Below are 20,320 nucleotides of genomic sequence, written 5' to 3'. Positions count from 1 at the left end.
ATCATCAATTTTGCTATTTAGGTCTATAGAGCATTTGCAAAGTCATCAACAGCTATTGTTTCAATTCAACCCATAATTAAACTAAAAATAGACAATAGAATAGGCCTAGGGATTTAAGCTCTGGTTGATTTCAAATGTAAGGATATTTAGTGATATTGAATTGTTTAGTTTAACAACGCCACCAATTATCTACATTTTAAGGAGAAGTATCGGCTGGTTGGATAGTTCCATCTGTGCCACTGACTTAGTCTGGAGTTAATTACATTATGTCTACAAATTCATATGTTGGATTCGGTCAAATTTGAGCTCAATCCAGGCTGTATCACAACCTGCCGTGATTGGGAGTCCCATAGGGCGGCGCACAATTGGCCCAGCGTCGTCAGGGTTTGGTCGGTGTAGGCCGTCATTGTAAATAAGAATTTGTTCTTAAATGGCTTGCCTAGTTAAATAAATACAAAATATATATTCAAAAATACTCCAAAAGACAAGTACTGTAGCTTTGGAAAGTGGGAGTGGGTAGCACTCAAACTCCACGGAACCAGTACTCAAAGTTGAACAGGTTAAATTCCATTTAAAGTTGCATTTAGTCATATTCTTTAACATATGTAAGGGATAATCAATGAGGGACTATGCGTTCTATGAAAAATAATGAACTACGTGGTGGAACGTTATTTGGATGAATTTATTCATACTATTTCATCCTTCCACAATATATAATCCCGAAACAAATCTAAGGTTGCTACCCAAACCGGCTGGTCGTTCGTTCTATCGGTTCGGTTGCTAGAGACGCGACCCAGTCTTAGTCTTTTTGTTCTGTATCTATGGACACGACCCAGTCGTTCGTTCTAAATGTTCCATTGCCATACTGGCTGGCAACAGTCTTATCCCTTGCTTACTAGCTAGTCAGCCAACTACGACTAATTTAGCCAGAATAACATCAAAGTAGCTGCATTTGCATTTGTTTGAACTGTTTTCTAGAGACATTTATTTGGATACAACCATAACAATGAGATAACGAGGCGCGATTTCGCCTGGCATATAGAATGTGCTCTCTCGTCAGGTCACTGTTGTTCAGAGGAGCTAGCTAGCTAGCTAACACAATCATTTCAAACTGAAGCTGGAAAGACTGCAAACTAGCTGCACTTAATTTCACCTTTTTTCTATTTACATTTCTTTGTCTATATCCATAAAAATGATGCCAATTGATTAATGATTTCGACTGATTGAGAAACGCTGCCTGCCATTCTGTCTCGTTCCGACTCCCGACACATTCATTACTATGGGACAGCAGATCGAATTTGAATATTGAAACAATGTTGCAAATGTCGGAGAAAGACAAGGTTTATTCAAATCTCCGCTGTTAAAAACTAAATGTGAGATAATGTCTAGAGGCTTTTTATAGTGGAGATCAAGTGTATAAAGTGCCTGGCTGGGTTGATGAGACAGTGGATTGCCAGTCAGATGGAACAGAGTAAATAGGCATTTTAACATCATAGATGTTGGTAACTTGGTGGAAAAGACACCGGCTGGAATGCGGTTTTAACCAATCAGCATTCAGGATTAAACTCACCGGTTGTAGAAGTAAGGGATAATCAACAAGGGGCTATAAATTCTACAGACAATAATGAACGAATGTGTCTTCCACAGAGTGCATTATTTTGGCTAGCACGTTTGCTAGATAGCTACAGTATTTGCCTTGGTAACCAAACAAACATACTTGCTACTTTAGCTAAACATATTTGTGTCTGAGTAAAAAAAAGTATACTAATGCAAAATACTCCAGTCTGAATTTAGACGACATAAACCAGGTAGAGAATGTGTATAAATGATAATGAATTTACATTTTTTTAATAATTTAATCTAAGGAATGTTTTTCTTCAGTCACAGTATTTTCAATATAGAGCTATTTTGGTTAGTAGCACTATTTTGGTTGATTTTGTGGTCTCAAGCTAGTGAGTTTATTCAAATGTTGCATCAAGAATATGGGCAAAATGTTATTATTGACAATGAAAGAGGTGGGAATGTTGTTCTCATGTCATATAGTTGCAACATTTACTATCAATAGAGCATTAAAAATAGTTTTCCAGATTTATTTTGGCTATTATTTTTCGCAATGCGAATATTGGGTCTTGACTGAGACCACCTGGTTCAATTTGGGTCCCGAGGCAAAACCAGTTGAGGACCACGGATGTAAATGTTCAAGATAGCATGCATAGGTTGTCGCTGTTCCGTGGAGATCTTCACAGTTTCTGTAATAATCTGTGCAGATTGTCGAACGACATTGATCAATTGCATACATTTAATGTAATCTCAACTGCAATCCAGGTCATTTGGTTCCGCTATTAGATAAAGCACAGTGATAACACAATCTGTTGTATAAATAAACTAAATATCTGACACTGTATTCCCATTTAAACTTTGCTGTGCTTTTAGTGTGGGTGACACCTAAACCAAAAATCAAACATTGTTTTTCCATTGGAATATGGTTGTGCTTTTAGATGGTTGAAATAATAGTGAAAACTAACTTTTGGCTGTCTTTTTATGTGGGTAAATAAAGGTTGTAATCTCATTGATTTGTGATACACTCACCCTGAAAGTTAGAGTCACAGGTCGAAGGGCTGGCTGCAGATCTTCATTGAGAGAGAATGCTCGCACTTTCACTGTTGGATCATGCTTAGCATTAGAAGGGGTATGTGTGTCCACTTCTCACAATGGCATACAACTAGCAACGGATACGTTCAAACACACATGCACATACGCACCAATACACGCGCACAATGCTGTTATCATCCTCACCTGATTGTTCTGGGGTATAAATGCCTTTGTCAGTCTGAATGAAGAGGAAGCCATTTTTACGAGAGACTGGTATCTTCACGTGCTGCGCAAACTGTTCTGGAACTATAACTTCAAGGTATGCATGAGTGGCATCCTTAAGGAACGTACTAGGGAAAATCTGTGGAGAGTTAAGATATTGATAAAAAAATCCTTACTAAGAACAAATATCTCAAATAAAATTCATACAAACCTGGTGTGCCCTATTGCAAAGAAAGATGTGAGACAAAAAACGAATGCAAAATCATAACCACATACATTTCATAACCAACATAACATAAACATTTCAAATCTCCATGATCTTTGTATTAACACGTATTTCCTGTTTTACACAGATATAGACACTTGGGCCTGTATTTGTAAAACATCTCAGAGAAGGAATGGTGATCCAGGACCAGGTTCCTCCTGTCTTCTTTTTTTTATTAGAAAAGACTAAACTGTTCTTAGATCAGCACTCCTACTCTGAGGGACTTTGTGAATACTGCCCTGTCCTTCAAAAGGAAACATGACTGCCTGTTTCACTCGTTGGAACTTTGTCTGACCCTCAATGTGACAGCCTCCAGGAAGCCATTCTGGGTGTTGAGGGTCACAAACTGATCAGCATATTTTATATGGGATGCGTCCATAGAGCTTTTCAAGTAAACATGGACATTGGCTTCTTGGGTATAGCCAAACAGCTGAATCACCACTTTCTCAGATGCATCCAGTCGGAGGAGTTTAGGAGCAGTAATCAGGTACCTTAGGAGTTATATGGGAAAAACAGGGTTATAGAAAATATGTCACTGTGACACACTAGTGTCCTGTTCAGGGGATGTACTTGTACATTAAGCTGCCTCATGCTACAGAAATGGGAGATACGCCCCTGCCCTATGGGCCATTCTGGCTCAGACAAAGCTAGTTACTATACTTACTAATCCAAACAAGTCTAAATTTAAAAAATAAAGGACAATTGCCAGGATTGTCATAAATGCAGCCACTTACGTCTTTTCCTGAGCACCTGCCAAACAGCAGCGATGAAAAACACAAAGAAGCAGTAAGAGTTTCATCTTCCACTGCCGATGAGACTGACTGACTCTGCAAACCCAACCGCTGATGTTTTTATCCAGCCCACTAAGGAGTTATGCAGTATGCTTGTTTTCAGTTAATCATCAACTGTTGTCATCCAAGCTCAGAATTTCCAACCATTTCTAGTCACAAAGGTGAGTTTGCTTAAGCTCTGTTTTCACAACATTATTTCACAAGAGCGATTCTGTTGGCTCTGTGATGCAAGTCGATAAGGAGGTTACTGGAAACCACGTTTACTTCACGCAATTTGGTTTATCAATGGATTAACTCACTAAGGGAAACTGAATTTAGACATACAGTATATGGTACAGTTAAATTATATATGGAGAGATTGTGTGATATAAACAGTTATAATCATGGGACAATTAACAGAAGACAAGGAAGGTTACAATGATTTATTTGGAGTACTAGGTGAAAATACAAAGTAATTTATATATGCAAACATAGTATAGGTAATACACTGCACCCCGCTTTGTAATTTAAGTTATACATACTGTACATGTAGAGATAAAGTGACTGTTCAATAATTCTGGAAATAGAGTACATTTTAGGATTATATTTACATCTTATATAGTGTTTTTACACGTCATGAATCATTCTATTCCCTGACTGGGACACAACAAAGCTAATGGTTATTGGGAGAGTCTGGAAAATCCTGTTAAGTGACCAGTTCAAATGATCCTTCATCCATTACGGTGGCAAATTATACAAATATTGTTACAATAGTCAAAAATATGAGTTAATCAATGTTATGAACGTGTGAATGTACTCCCAAACCCAGATCTTGTTTGTACAAATCAATTTGACTGTCAGCCTGGGCTACCTCATTCAGGTGGAAATAAACAAATAGCATTATTTTCAAAAAGAAAAAACTGCATGCAAACAAAAGTGAACTACATTTGCCTCCCAGATACAGTACCTCTGAAGATGTACAAGAACATCCCAAGACTTGTCGTCACTGAGTAGACAGATATTGTCCCATGCACTGGTAAGAGTGAAAAATAACTTCCAATAACTTCAAAATGTTAAACCATTCAGAACTTGACCTGTAGATTTTTTAAATATCTATAAAATAAATGGATTTCTATATGTTATCAGTATGACGGTACCTGGCATGACCAATCAATACACTACATACAGTACTGTATATTATGGACCCAAATATATATATATATTAATCAACTGTGGTCATCCATAGTTGATTAATACACAGAGATTAAACTTAATCTCACAAGAACGGTCACAGTGACAACATCAGGTCTAGTTACATTTTTGACAGTAAGTTAACAGAATTCCAGTACCTAGATCACCTTCGTCCTACATAGTGCATTGTAAAAGAGAAATTGTGAGGGCCAAACTATTATATGTGATCAGAAAGTCCATTTGCCGGTAGCTCTAACAGTGACACCACTACAGCCAGTTAATTTACATCAAATATGTGCAAGGAAGTGCAGACTTGTAGAAAAGCATCACATTTTGCAGTACGATCATCACTGTCGAGGGGATGTGCCTATTGGAATGAATGTACAAGGCTTTCCTTCACAGGACCATGGTGGGGATGTGGTGCACCAGAGAGGCTGGGTGGGGCACCGTGGTCATCTGGGGGGGTGGGGGGGAGTGTGCCTGGTGGAGGCCCACCACCACTCCCCCAGCACCACCGGGCCGGTGTCTGGCGCTCTTCTGGTGTGCCCGCAGTCCTGCCAACTGAGAGTAGGCACTCTGGCACACGTGGCACTTGTATGGCCGCTCGCCAGTGTGCAGGCGCACGTGGTTGCGCAGGGTGGACGACTGGCTGAAGCGCCGATTGCAAAAGCGACATACAAATGGCTTGTCCAGGGTGTGGATGCGCATGTGGGAACGCAGGTTGCTGCGAGAGTTGAAGCCCCGGTGGCAGATGACACAGCGCATCCGGCTAGCGGTGGTAGGCAGGGCAGAGGACGAGGAGGTGGAGCCGTCGCAAATATGAAACTCATCTAGGAGAGAGAGAGAGAATGGAGTCAGACTCATCTCGACAAACACTCTTGATGTTGTACATGAAATAAATACATCTAAACTTTGGCAGCCTATTTCAGAAAGTGATAGTGAAAGGCCCATCTGCATGTTTTGGCCCAAGTCGTTTCCGACTAAAGACTCACCGGTTTTGCTCTTTTTCTGCTGGTCATCCTCTATTCCTGGAACTCCGGGTATCCCCAGGAATGTGTTATGTGAGTTTCCATACCACACTAGCAGCTCCTGGTCGGGGGGAATGGTCTGCGGAGGGTTGACATACAAAATACATTACTTTTATGGAATAACAATAACATCAGAAACAACACAACAATACATCAAAAGCAATGACTGCCTAATAGATTGATTGACTGATGGACTGACTGACTAATTTACTAAGAATCATAAACACACAAAGGGCCCAGCTCATTTGAGTCTGTAAGACAACTTCTTGTGAATATAGTATTAGTATAACATTTGTATTATTATTAGTACAATATCATGTAGAAGTAGAATGTAGTGCATATTGATGTAATAACGTGAGTAGCCATGATAATAATAACAATGTAATGAAATAACGCTGTTCTAGGGGTCTAGCCATAGAAATTGAATCTCATAGAGAGGGATCATTGACTTGAATGAGGATCCCCGTTCTACTCATTCTAGTTATGTGGGTCAAACTCACCTCCATAGCTTTGTAGAAGATACTGCTGCCAATCTGCACAACTTCCAGGTTCTGCTCCTGCTCGTTGCGGGCACATTTGATATAGGTCATCCAGCTGCGGTGATCCTCCTGACTGGCATCAATGAAGTAGCGCACAGTACCATCCTCATTGAACACCTAAGGGAACACACAAAAACAATGGAGTGTCTATCTATATCCATACAAGCAATAACCTGATCCTGTCCTATTTATTATTTTCATGTGTATGTGGTTGTATGTGTCAAACAATTGTTAAATGACTAGCATTGGGGTGTAGTAAGCCTGTACATGACCTACCAGTGTCTTTTCTGCAACATGCATGCACACTCCACCTTTGCTTACCTCCCACATGAGGTTGTTGTTCTTGAAGAGATCCACATGCTCAGGAGAGATGACTCGGCCAGTAAAAGGCCCCATCTCTGTCCCAGCTTTGATCCAGGTCTTGGAGAAGATTCCTAAGCCCTCGCCAGGGATGGAGCTCTGGGCTATTATCACTTCACTTGGCAGCACCAGACTGGAGAGCTTGTGAACCTCTGGGGAACAGAGAGGGACATTTAGCATGATAACATACACCTGTATTGTAGCAACATCATGCAACATTTCAGTTGTCTATGCTGCAATTGCCATCACTGGTCTCAATGCTTTCCTATGAAATTGCTCCTTGCAGCAGAATACAGTGCTTTCACAAAGGGGATATTGAATATTGTGGGCCATCAATTTTCCCCAGTTCACAGCAAAGGTTGTTAGTATTGTTACAAATACCACAGAATGTCTTTGTCTTTTATAAACTACATTTTATACAATCACTGTTCATTGGGTGCCTAATCATTTAGGGTGTGAAAACCAGTGAAATTTAATTTGAGCCTAAGCAGAAAAAGGTTAAAAGTTAATTTTCCAACCTGAAAGCAGCAAATTGTTATGCTTTTGATGTGATGGGCCCTTACACATTAAAGGCTAAATGCAAGTGGAAAGAAATGTATAATTCCACATTCATGATCCACTTAAAAACTTTGTAGCAACACATGTAGGGACAATGAAATGATGACTTCTTTAAAAGGGCCTGGAATTTCTGGGGGAAAAAATGGAAAGGCGATTTAGACGGCTGACATGGTGTGAATAGCAATACAATTAGCCTTCGCCGCATATTAACGGAGGAACACCCATCTTTATTAAAGGCGACTGAAAGAGAAAAGTGCCGTCCGTGTAATAGCTGCCAAAGCCGGGGAGAGAGGCTTTTCTGAGATTGTTGAATGCAATATAAAACCTGGGACATTTAAAATAAAGGGTTTTTCTTTCCCTCTAAAGTCCGTGGTCTGTGTGGAAACTTTATTTGGTCAAGCACAACTTTAACCAAATTAATGTAATATCCCTATTTAAGTCACCATCAGTTAGTTACACGCGATCCTAAACGAGTCTCTAAATATGCTACGTGGGATCATGTCGTTAAACGGTTAATAAGCTTAATGGAATGGAAATAAATGGAATTCAAGGAAAAAGTGCATGTGGACCAAAACAAAACTTTAGAAAGGGTTTTCTGGAAAATTCTCTAAGCCCATAGGTTATGTGAATTTGATAACTTATAGTTCATAGTTATACTACATGCTGTTTCTAGACAGACGGCATTTCAACACTTGAATTACGTAAAACATTATCAACACACTTTAGAGTCGCCTAGGAAATTCAAAATAACGGAACTCAATCATATCAAAAAAATATGTAACTTTGTTTTACTTCATACTAATATATAAACAGGCTATACGTGGACAAAGACATGGAAACAGTTGAAAGGATACAAATAATAAAGGCCTGCATAATTCGAAATGAAACATCCAATTGACTCACCCCCTGAGAATGATTGCGCAAGGACCTCTGCGGTGAAAGCTGTTTTGGGACTGACGTTTATCTTCTCCTCCAAAAGGTGTTCCCCAAGCACGTTCCTCCATCTACCATAGAGAAAACTATGGAGAATGTCCGAGGTGATAATTTCAGACAGAGACAAACTCTGTTGCTTAAATCCAGACTTCAGCACCAATGCTTCAGCGGGCAACACGGAACCCATGGTGCCACAAATCTGTGAGGTTTATCTAAAAAATGCGAAATATAAGTAGGCTAGTCGGTGCGCAATTTCAGATGTCCATCTGCCTTTTTTAATGTATGGAGAATAAATGGAACACACACACAAATACAAATAAACGAATACTTATATGCACAACAATTTCAGACTAGGCTATTTGCCAAATACACGTCCTCCTTTGCTGCCTGAAGTTTTAAAATGTTTCGCCTTTTCAAAGTCCTGGTAGTCTTTATATGCTGCTGGTGTGACCCCCTCTAATTAGTTATTAATGACCCTCCCCTTATGTTCTGGAGCCTTGTTCTACCAGAAAAAAAGCCAAGCTCTTTATTGAGTGGCCAATCCTCAGGGGGGCAGGGGAGGGAGGTGTGTGTCAAGGGAACGGGACTGTTAACTGAGGTGTCTAATGGTGCGAAATACAACCACCTTGCCCGAGGAATATAACAAGCTCAGTCCACCACTCTCTCACCAACCTCCGGCGTCTTGCGCTGCAGCAGCAGTAGCGTGCCCCAAAATGCTCCGGGCAGGGGAAAAACCCAAGGCAGCAAAATAAAGACAAACTTAGTTTAGCATAAAAACAAGCTAATAACTGGAATAATTCTGATTTAAAATGATTTTACTTCAGAGCATTAGTCTTATTGAGAAAATAAACGTTTTGCCTCATTGACTGTGAATATGACCAATTACACTTAGGCAACAATTACTTTTTGTAAAGGACCATAACTTTGTTCAGAATCATTAAATAGTAGGTTATACAACACGACATACATTTTCAGCATGGCACGTTGTTATTAGCCTATACAGTAATAGTCGAATTGATAGCTAGCCTTTAGCAAGTGTAACCTGCATCGCAGACGCACAATCACATAGCTTTCATAACATACATGCGAAATTATGTATTTGGGCTAATTAGCCTGTATTTCTTTCAAATATAAACGGAACAAGTAAGAAGTTAAATAATCTATGCATCATCTACATGTAGGATTACAGTGCAAATCTAACCACATAATTTACAGTGACTCAAATAAGGTCACAAATTGTTTACTTGCTAAATGAGTAGGTTAGGCTACAGGCCTACATGATCTAGAGATTATGTAAAGTAATGTAGGCCTATAGCCAATAGGTTTATGCATCACAAGTGAAAATGGGAATATTGCAGTCATTTTTACACGCATGGAAGTATAACTTTACAAAGTATACACCAATAGAAACAGGCTTAACAAAACCGTTCCCTTCACAGCCCTGCCCTAAAGCCAATTAATAACATTACTGAATTTGAGAAGCAATTTATGCGATGGGAGATTCAGCTATCCATCCCTGCCTTAAATATTAATGAATGTTAATATAAAGCCTTAAGAATTGTGACAGTGTTAAGAGGTGTACCGGACTCTCTTTGAATAGACATGGCTCTTTATTTTCCTGTTTTTCAGGGTTGATGGACTGGGAGTAAATGGGTAGTTTTCCCCCTTTTCCAGCAGAGAGAACATCTTTATTCCATCCAAGCTCGCGGGTTCCCTATTCTGCTCTCTTCGCAATAATGTCAGCTGAAAGGAAAGTGCTGCAAATCAATCTTTCATGGTGTTTTGAGAGCAATTTGACATCGATGCACTCATCTTTTATTTGGATAAATACAAGGGGATGGTTGGGAAATCTGGACCAGGTTGGGGTCTTACAAGTGCAAGACGAGATTTTTTTTTTTTTAGATGAAAATGAAGAAAAGCGCTCGAAGTGAGAAGGCTGCATGCGACAAAGTGACAAGGGAAAACGAAGGTGAGTGACAGGGCACGAAAAGAGATTACTGCTCAACACCTGCTTTTTAGGGGGCTCCCCCCCCCCCTCGATTTTTCTTCTCGGGATTTTTTTCTACGCTTTTGAATAGGATTTGCACACATTGAGATTGATTTATATTTATTGCAGTTTAACATGTATTGCACTCGAAGACAGTTGAACAAGAAATACGCCGGGAGGGATGGACAATATCTAGGGTATTGAAGAAATATAAAAATAGACCTTATGAATAAGCAGTAAGAATTACATTTGATATTTCCAGTAAACAGTAGCCTAGCTCATACAATTATTATTGGTCTGTAATATCATCGATGTAAAAGGGAAGGTATAGACATGTGAAATAAAATGACCTGCAGTTAAGATACATTCTTGAAATATGCTGGCAAAACATTTTCATACCATTTTTAATGACGTTGTCTTGGCGAATTTGAGTTAGCATACAGCAGGAAACTAACCTAAACATGTTATGGAGCGTCTAGTTTTGCATGTTTTGGAGTACTATAGCTAGCTAGCCACACACACGCACACGCACACACACACGCACACAACGTTATCACAGTACATTGGAGTAGTTACTAATGATTTATCAAATTCCATTTGGCAACAACAGACCATTTCCAGTTTGATATTGCTAATTTGGACGCTTGAATTTCAACAAGTGTTTTTGTAAAACTCCCATGGGCACATGTGGGACCCATGGACACAGATTATGCGAGCGGCAGTATCACGACCCAGTTAACCTACTGAAACAAACAACTTTATGCTACATGCAACTATTAATAAAACATGTACTTAATTGTGAATAGAAAATAACCTGGATATGCTATATAATAAGTGATTGCGCGGATATCATACAATTAATTTACCAGCGAATTAGTCCATATTTAGGGGCAACTAAACTCAGGCAGAAACAGACATATTTAAAACGATGTCTTATTAGTGTTGCGTAAAAGTTTATTGCAAACAATAAAGTGAAAATAAATAAAAGCTGTAGGCTACACAGAAAGATAAAAGAGAGGTGCCCCAATGCGTAATTTATTTAGAATTCATAGCTTCCCTGCGCGGCTCAGTTGCACAAAGCAGCAAGCTGCTTCTGTGGCTTTTGTGAAAAGAGAAAGACAAAAATCCAGGAATAATGGAGATTTGCAAATGTTTTTCAATTGATTTGACTCGATGAACAGAGGATTTTTTTCATGGGGTAAAAATGGGGGAGTTTGGCTGGAAAGCGATGGGCGAATTTAACAGGAGCGAGGCCGGGAGATGCTTTTTTATTTGGTAGGATAAACTTTAATTAGCTTAGTACAGCCCTTGAGAGACAATGGGAACTCAATATGTACCCAATCTGAATCTATTTAGAGAAACAGACTACTGAAAGTCAAAAGAATTGGTAAGAGAAAGGCAAGCTTCTTTAAACTGGGGTAGAGAATGAGGGCGGCTAAGGGAGACAGCAGGTGACTGGCACGCGTAAAAACAAGAGGGACACTTTTGGCACACGGCTGATTATTTGAGAGCGAAAGAATAGGAGACAAAAATGTAGGTTTCTTACAGGCTATGTGAAGACGAGGATTTGAAAAGAACGAAAGAAATAGAGGGCTCTAAAGCAAACAGAAAGCATTAATAGACGTTTTGTAAAAGGTTGCGACATCACATAAGTGGTTATGGGAATGTACCCAAATGGCACACTCAAATTGGGTTCCTAATATCCAACACAATCCAACCAACACAATATCACCAATAATGTAAACATATTAATTTACCGTATGCATACAATAATGCTAAATACTAATTCATCCAACACTGATCCATGGCCAAGCGAGGACATGTGCACAGTCTTAATAATCCAAAAAGAAAGCCTCTTGTCCAATCTCGCGTTTCGCTTCATTATCGCTTCATTATGGCGATAATGTGAATGGATAATGCAAGCTGGTTCTAACCGCTTTGGAGTTTATCATATCAAATGCACTTTAGGTTTCCATCTGAATAAAGGACGGTGTCTGCGACACACGAGAAATTAGTGCACAATAAGCTCCCTGTTCAATTAAATTATACACCCAGATTTTGTGGCACACTTCTGAATACGACAGAAACAATAGTGTTTAGAGACCAAGCACATGTGCTCAAATTAGTGAAGAGTTAAAATTGAATTATTAAGCGCACCAAGGAAAGGTTTAAATAGCATTTTACTACATGAAACAAATCGATGCGCATCCCCACGAGGCAAGGATAGGCCTAAGTGTAATCACAGGTGGCTGAGTTAGTAGGTTCTTATTTTCACTATAGAGTAACAAGAAATAACGAATGGTTGAAGACGGGAGTGCAAGGCACACAGCTCGAGACGTATTTATCAGAAGTAGGTTTTTAATAGCATAATTATGGTTGAAATTGCCTGCCAAGAGTTTGAATTAGTGATTTTTCAGCCTTTAGGAAATACAAATTACAATTTCAAAATACCAAACAGACCATTGGTAATTTGAAATGTAGTAGTAGCCTATTTTGCAACACTAATTAGTTAGATGATTGACAATTGACAATCATTCAAGAGATTATGCGCACCACAAGTTACGAATCTATTGGTATATTAATACAACGACAGAAGTAGAAACTTTTTGGCTAACACAAAACAATGTAAATGTGTAAATGTCTGTCCTCATATTTATTAAATAAGCGTGGTCAACGGAAACCTATGCATTGCTACATAGTCATTTTAGGTCAATTTGAACGACTTATAACCACACTAGCAAAACATAAAATCAATCAAATTAAGGCCAATATTCCCTGATATTAAAATACCATTTAGGTTATAGCTACAGCAAAGTGGCCAAATTTAGCTACACACAACAATCATAGCCTTTCTTAAATTAGCGCTATATTCCAGAAAAAAAAGGTTCCTTATACGAACAAAAATATAAACGCAACATGCAACAATTTCCAAGAAGTTACAGTTCATATAAGGAAATAAGTCAATTTAAATACATTCATTAGGCCCTAATCTATGCATTTCACTCGACTGGGAATACAGATATGCATCTGTTGGCCATGGAAAAACGGGGACATTTTCAGCTTCCAGGTATTGTGTACAGATCCTTGAGACATGGGGTCGTGCATTATCATTCTGAAACATGAGGTGACAGTACATTCATCGATAAAATGGAATTGTGTTTGTTGTCCGTAGCTTATGCCTGCCCATACAACGACCCCACCGCCAACATGGGTCAATCTCACAACGCTGACGACTCAATACACGCTGTCTGCCCGGTATAGTTGAAACCGGGATTCATCCGTAAAGAGCACACTTCTCCAGCAGTTGCCCATTGAGGTCAGTTAAGACTCGGAACTGCAGTCAGGGCAAGACCCTGGTGAGGATGACTAGCTTTCCTGATTTGTACAGAAATTCTTTGGTTGTGCAAACCCAGTTTCATCAAGTGTTGGGGTGGTTGGTCTCAGACAATCCCACAGGTGAAGAATTTGGACATGGAGGTCCTGGGCTGGCATGGTTACATGTGGTCTGTGGTTGTTCGGACAGTTAGACATACTGCCAAATCCTGTAAAATGAAGTTTGAGGCGGCTTATGGTGGAGAAATTAACATCAAATTATCTGGCAACAGCTCTGGTGGACATTCCTGCTATCAGCATGCCAATTGCACACTCCCTCAAAACTCCCTCACATCTGTGGCATTGTATTGTGTGACAAAACTGCACATTTGAGTGATCATTTATTGCACCCAGCACAAGGTGCACCTGTGTACTGATCATGCTGTTTAATCAGCTTCTTGATATGCCACACCTTTCAGGTGGATGGATTATCTTGGAAAAGGAGAAACACTCATTAACAGGGATTTAAACTAATTTGTGCACAAATTTGATAGAAATAAGCATTTTTTGCTTATAGAAAATGTTTGGGATCTTTTATTTCAGCCCATGAAACATCGGACCAACACTTTCAATGTTAATGTTATATTTTTGTTCAGTATAGAACCAAAAAGGGTTCTATTGCTTGCTTCCACCCTAGATCTATACAAACTCAGCAACAACAAAAAAAGTCCTCAGCAAACCTAACGTGTAAATATTTGTATGAACATAAGATTAAACAACTGAGACATGAACTGAACAAGTTCCACAGACATGTGACTAACAGAAATGGAATAATGTATCCCTGAACAAAGGGGGGGGGGGGGGGGGGGGGGTGTTCAAATCAAAAGTAAAAAGTAACAGTCAGTATGTGGTGTGGCCACCAGCTGCATGGAGTACTGCAGTGCATCTCCTCCTCATGGTCTGCATCAGATTTGCCAGTTCTTGCTGTGAGATGTTACCCCACTTTTCCACCAAGCCACCTGCAAGTTCCCGGACATTTCTGGGGGGCATGGCCCTAGCCCTCACACTCCAATCTAACAAGTCCCAGACGTGCTCAATGGTATTGAGATCCGTGCTCTTCAATGGCCATGGCAGAATACTGACATTATTGTCTTGCAGGAAATCACGCACAGAATGAGCAGTATGGCTGGTGGCATTGTCATGCTGGAGGGTCATGTTAAGATGAGCCTGCAGGAAGGGTACCACATGAGGGAGGAGGATGTCTTCCCTGTAACGCACAGCATTGAGATTGCCTGCAGCGACAACAAGCTCAGTCCAATGATGCTGTGGCACACCGCCCCAGACCATGACGGACCCTCCACCTCCAAATCAATCCCAATCCAGAGTACAGGCTTCGGTGTAACTCTCATTCCTTCGACGATAAACGCAAATCCGACCATCGCCCCCTGGTGAGACAAAACTGCCAGTCCTGTCTGGCCCAGTGATGGTGGGTTTGTGCCCATAGGCGACGGTTGCCGGTGATGTCTGGTGAGGACCTGCCTTACAACAGGCCTACAAGCCCTCAGTCCAGTCTCTCTCAGCCTATTGCGGACAGTGTGAGTACTGATGGAGGGATTTTGCGTTCCTGGTGTAGCTCGGGCAGTTGTTGTTGCCATCCTGTACCTGTGCAGGTGTTGTTACATGTGGTCTGCCACTGCGAGGACGATCAGCTGTCCGCCCTGTCTCCCTCTAGTGCTGTCTTAGGCATCTCACAGTACGGAGATTGTAATTTATTGCCCTGGCCACATCTGCAGTCCTCATGCCTCCTTGCAGCATACCTCAGGCACGTTCACACAGATGAGCAGGAACCCTGGACATCTTTCTTTTGGTGTTTTTGCAGAGTCAGTAGAAAGGCCTGTTTAGTGTCCTAAGTTTTCATAACTGTTACCATTAATTGTTTATGTTTCATTGAACAAGGATGGGAAACAGTGTTTAAACCCTTTACAAGGAAGATCTGCGAAGTTACTTGGATTTTTACGAATGATCTTTGAAAGACAGCGTCCTGAAAAAGGGACGTTTCTTTTTTTGCTGCGTTTAGAACCCTTTTATAGGTTTCTTTGATCAGAACCCTAGAGTTTCTTCTTCACTGAACAAAAATGGTTCAATTTCTGAATTATGGCTACTTCTATAAAATGGTTTAGGCTAAGAAAATAATTTAATAAAAATTAAATAATGGACAAAATAATATCTGTGTAGTTTTTATAATGTATTTTCATTATATGCAAACATAGTTTGGAAATATGCACTGGTGACCAGGGAGGCATCTCTTTGTTCGAATGATGGCTCATGTCAACTCTGGTTGACTTCTTTACAATACAATTAAACGTTGTCCACTAGTTACAGCGAACAACATAAATGGGTCTTCTGCTCCATTCTCAACCAGTTGAGATGGGCACAGGTTCAATCTGCAGTGCAGTGCCCCTAGATGAAAAGCATGTTGTGGGGTTTAAGGGCCATGCTCAAGGACGCAACAGTAGGGGGATGTTTTGAGGATGTGAAGCCAGCAGCCCTGCAGTTGTCAGATCAATTCCACCCATTTTTCCCAGCGCTGGCCCTTGATTTGAATCGGCCACATTTCCAACCAGGGTCAGCGCTAGAACGAATCAGTTGAACTGGCCTTTGATTTCCATAAGCAAACATTTTTTTTTTCACAGGACCTCCTTATGTGTGCACGTGCTTGCAAGTTCATATGTCTTTTTAACTTCTTAAGACTAGGGGGCAGTATTTGAAAGTTTGGATGACTGAGGTGCCCAAAGTACACTGCCTGTTACTCAGGCCCAGAAGCTAGGATATGCATATGCATATGCATGGTAGTATTGGATATAAAACACTCTAAAGTTTCTAAAACTGTTAAAATAATGTCTGTGAGTATAACAGAACTGATTTGGCAGGCGAAACCCAGAGGACAATCCATCCAGGAAAACATTTTGAGGTCATTGGATTTTCCCATGCTTTTCTATGGGAAAGCATAATTATTAGGACCCAGATTGCAGTTCCTATGGCTTCCACTAGATGTCAACAGTCTTTAGAAATTGTTCAATGTTTTTTTTGTTAAAAAATGAAGAAGTAGTCGTATTCTTTCTAAGTGTCACTCAGGTGGACTCTTTTGGTGCGCGTGAATGAGAGCGCGCTCCTCGTTGTTTTTCTCCGGTATTGGAAACAGTTTATTCCATCTGAAATTTTATAGATTATTTACATTTTAGGGTACCTGAGGTTGGATTAGAAACGTTGTTTGAAATGTTTGAACCAAGTTTACAAGTAACTTATTAGATCCTTTGTAGGCATGTTGGGCGAGTTGGAACCGGTGTATTTCTGAATCAAACGCGCCAAATAAACTGACATTTTTGGGATATAAAGAAGGACTTAATCGAACAAAACAACCATTCATTGTGTAACTGAGACCTTTGGGATTGCAAAAAGATGAAGATCTTCAAAGGTAAGTTATTTATTTTATTGTTATTTCTGAATTTTTTTTCATGCTTTTGTATGCGGGGCGCTGTCCTCAGATCATCGCATGGTATGCTTTCGGCATAATGCCTTTTTGAAATCTGACAAAGCAGCTGGATTAACAAGAAATTAAGCTTTTAAATGATGTAAGACACTTGTATCGTCACGAATGTTTAATATTACCAATTTAGTATTTTTGAAATTCGCGCTCAGCAATTTACTGGATGTTGTCAAATCGATCCCGTTAACGGGATTCTAGCTGTAAGGGATCCCTAAGAGGTTTTAATGGGTGTAATAGTAGAGACCATACATAGGCAGCTCATGAGTTTCAAGTTTGGGGAAGCTTACAATTTATCCTACCAAAGCTACCGATCTGCTTGCCAGTTCGGATTAATTTTATATGCATATTTTTGTTGAACATTTTAATTTCAATAGTAACGTTTTCATTTCTCAAAATCATTGTCACGTGGTTAGTCATACAAATCTGAAGTAAAATGTTAAAAATCTCAAAGTAAAAATTCAAGTATGGGGAGAGCACTGGCCTCTGCCATATGGAGACATCGACACACTGTGAAATGAGCATAGAACTCAGAGATAGCCTATAGCCTATGCAGCAGTAGGCCTATAACTTCCATCGACAACTAAGTAAAATACATAGGCCTAAAGCCGACAAATAAAAACAGTACAAAATATCCTAAAGAAAATGAATCTCTCTACTCCCCCTGTATGCCTCCTTTTCTATCCGTCTTGGCTTGAGCTATTGCTAGTAAAGTGCAACATTGTATCAAATCATCACTAGGTGTCCAGAAGCTGTTGCTAGTGAACTTGGAACATTTTATCAACTAGCCTATGTGCCAGTGACCTCGGGACAGTTTTTTTTAACGACGTATACACTTGATATATGGATTCATCAGATCATTATATTTTGCTCTTTCATACCGAGGCATGGTGAATATCGAGGCCAGGAGTGTTGGAAAGATTTTTCAAATACTGAGGAACTATCAGTCGCAATGGATATTAAAAAAAAAGACTTCCTTGACGAAGAAAAAAATGACAGAGAAAACAGTAATTGCCAAATGGGCACTTTCCTACATGTGTGTACATTCTGGAGAGAGACGCACCATATCTTCACCACACACCCCTCCTCCTCTTAACATTTCAAATTATACTCAAGACACATTATCTAAAGACATATTTTAGAAGCTTTTCACTGACAGCTGCAACTCAATCCAATTGAGTGTGTTCAGTGCTTTCAGAAAGTATTCAGACCCCGTGACTTTTTCCACATTTTTTTTTTTGTTACAGCCTTATTCTAAAATTGATTAAATCGTTTTTTCCCGCTCATCAATCTACACACAATACCCCATCATGATACATTTGAGCAAAAGTATTACAAATAAAAATGAAATATCACATTTACATAAGTATTCAGACCCTTTACTCAGTAATTTGATGAAGCACCTTTGGCAGCGATTACAGCCTCGAGCCTTCTTGAGTATGATGCTACAAGCTTGGCACACCTGTATTTGGGGAGTTTCTCGCATTGTTTTCTGCTGATTCTTTCAAGCTCTGTTAGGTTGGATGGGGAGCTTCGCTGCACAGCTTTTTCAGGTCTCTTCAGAGATGTTCGATCAGGTTCAAGTCCAGGCTCTGGCTGGGCCACTCAAGAACATTCAGAGACTTGTCCCGAAGCCACTCTTACATTGTCTTAGCTGTGTGCTTAGTGTCTTTGTCCTGTTGGAAGATGAACCTTCGCCTCAATCTGAGGTCCTGAATGCTCTGGAGCAGGTTTTCATTAATAATCTCACGGTACTTTGCTCTGTTCATCTCTCCCTCGATCCTGACAAGTCTCCCAGACCCTGCCGCTGAAAAACCTCAGACAGCATGATGCTGCCACCACCATGCTTCCCCGTAGGGATGTTAGCATACTTTGGTGTGGGGGCTGTGCTTTGGCAAAGTGGGTGTGGTTATATCCTGCCTGGTTGGCCCTGTCCGGAGGTATAGTCGGACGGGGCCACAGTGTCTCCCGACCTCTCCTGTCTCAGCCTTCAGTAATTATGCTACAATAATTTAAGTGTCGAGGGGCTAGGGTCAGTCTGTTACATCTGGAACATTTCTCCTGTCATATCCGGTGTCCTGTGTGAATTTAAGTATGCTTCCTCTAATTCTCTCTCTCTCTTCTCTCGGAGGACCTGAGCCCTAGGACCATGCCTCAGGACTACCTGGCCTGATGACTCCTTGCTGTCCCCAGTCCACCTGGTTGTGCTGCTGCTCCAGTTTCAACTGTTCTGCCTGCGGCTATGAAACCCTGATCTGTTCACCGGACGTGCTACCTTGTCCCGGACAAGGTTTTAGACTCTCTCTCTCTACCGCAACTGCCGTCTCGAACTCTGAATGATCGGCTATGAAAAGCCTACTGACATTTACTCCTGAGGTGCTCACCTGTTGCACCCTCTACAACCACTGTGATTATTATTATTTGACCCTGCTGGTCATCTATGAACGCTTGAACATATTGGCCATGTACTGTTATAATATCCACCTGGCTTAGCCAGAAGAGGACTGGCCACCCCTCAGAGCCTGGTTCCTCCCTAGGAGTTTTTGATAAGTGGCTTCCGTCTGGCCACTCTACCATAAAGGCCTGATTGGTGGAGTGCCGCAGAGATGGTTGTCCATATGGAAGGTTCTCCCATCTTCACAGAGGAACTCTGGAGCTCTGTCAGAGTGACCATAGGGTTCTTGTTCTCCTCCCTGACCACAGCCCTTCCCCACCAATTTCTCAGTTTGGCTGGGCGCCCAGCTCTAGGAAGAGTCTTGGTGGTACCAAACTTTTTCCATCTAAGAATGATGGAGGCCAGTGTGCTTTTGGGGACCAGTACCCTTCCCCACATCTGTCCCTTGACACAATCCTGTCTCTGAACTCTACAAACAATTCCTTCGACCTCATGGCTTGGCGTTTGCTCTGACATGCTCTGTCAACTGTGGGACCTTATATAGACAGATGTGTACCTTTCAAAATAATGTCCAATCGATTTAATTTACCACAGGTGGACTCTAATCAAGTTGTAGAAACATCT

General features: G+C 40.5%; 2 protein-coding genes across 2 annotated transcripts in view; both read right to left on the bottom strand.

Moving 5' to 3' along the window:
- Positions 1-4,157, bottom strand: part of c5 (complement C5) — a 64,913-nt gene extending 60,756 nt beyond the window's left edge. Inside the window, exons 1-4 of the mRNA XM_021606684.3 lie at positions 3,814-4,157; positions 3,375-3,570; positions 2,797-2,953; positions 2,590-2,660 (exon numbers count right to left, since the gene is read on the bottom strand). Of these exons, the coding sequence (XP_021462359.3) occupies positions 2,590-2,660; positions 2,797-2,953; positions 3,375-3,570; positions 3,814-3,878 (489 nt within the window). The 5' untranslated portion in view covers positions 3,879-4,157. The remainder of the gene's footprint in view (positions 1-2,589; positions 2,661-2,796; positions 2,954-3,374; positions 3,571-3,813) is intronic.
- A 121-nt stretch (positions 4,158-4,278) lies between these two features.
- On the bottom strand, positions 4,279-8,912 carry prdm12b (PR domain containing 12b). Its single transcript, XM_021606683.3, has 5 exons — positions 8,429-8,912; positions 6,929-7,119; positions 6,569-6,724; positions 6,033-6,147; positions 4,279-5,870 (listed from the first exon to the last, which is right to left on the bottom strand). The coding sequence occupies exons 1-5, from the start codon at positions 8,643-8,645 to the stop codon at positions 5,437-5,439; spliced, it is 1,113 nt and encodes a 370-aa protein (XP_021462358.1). The 5' UTR covers positions 8,646-8,912; the 3' UTR covers positions 4,279-5,436.
- Positions 8,913-20,320: the final 11,408 nt, after the last annotated feature.

Source organism: Oncorhynchus mykiss, chromosome 6 (assembly GCF_057628025.1).
Source record: "Oncorhynchus mykiss isolate SJ-2025 chromosome 6, ASM5762802v1, whole genome shotgun sequence".
Classification (NCBI taxonomy): Eukaryota; Metazoa; Chordata; class Actinopteri; order Salmoniformes; family Salmonidae; genus Oncorhynchus; species Oncorhynchus mykiss.
The sequence above is the reverse complement of the archived record's forward strand: the minus strand, read 5'-3'. Positions and strand labels throughout refer to the sequence as shown.

Coding starts and splice junctions, on each gene's coding strand:
- prdm12b (XM_021606683.3), bottom strand. CDS start 8,645: ATGGGTTCCGTGTTGCCCGCTGAAGCATTGGTGCTGAAGTCTGGATTT. Junction 6,148..6,568: donor TCTTCTACAAAGCTATGGAG/GTGAGTTTGACC, acceptor AACCCTCCGCAG/ACCATTCCCCCCGACCAGGA. Junction 5,871..6,032: donor GCAGAAAAAGAGCAAAACCG/GTGAGTCTTTAG, acceptor TCTCTCTCCTAG/ATGAGTTTCATATTTGCGAC.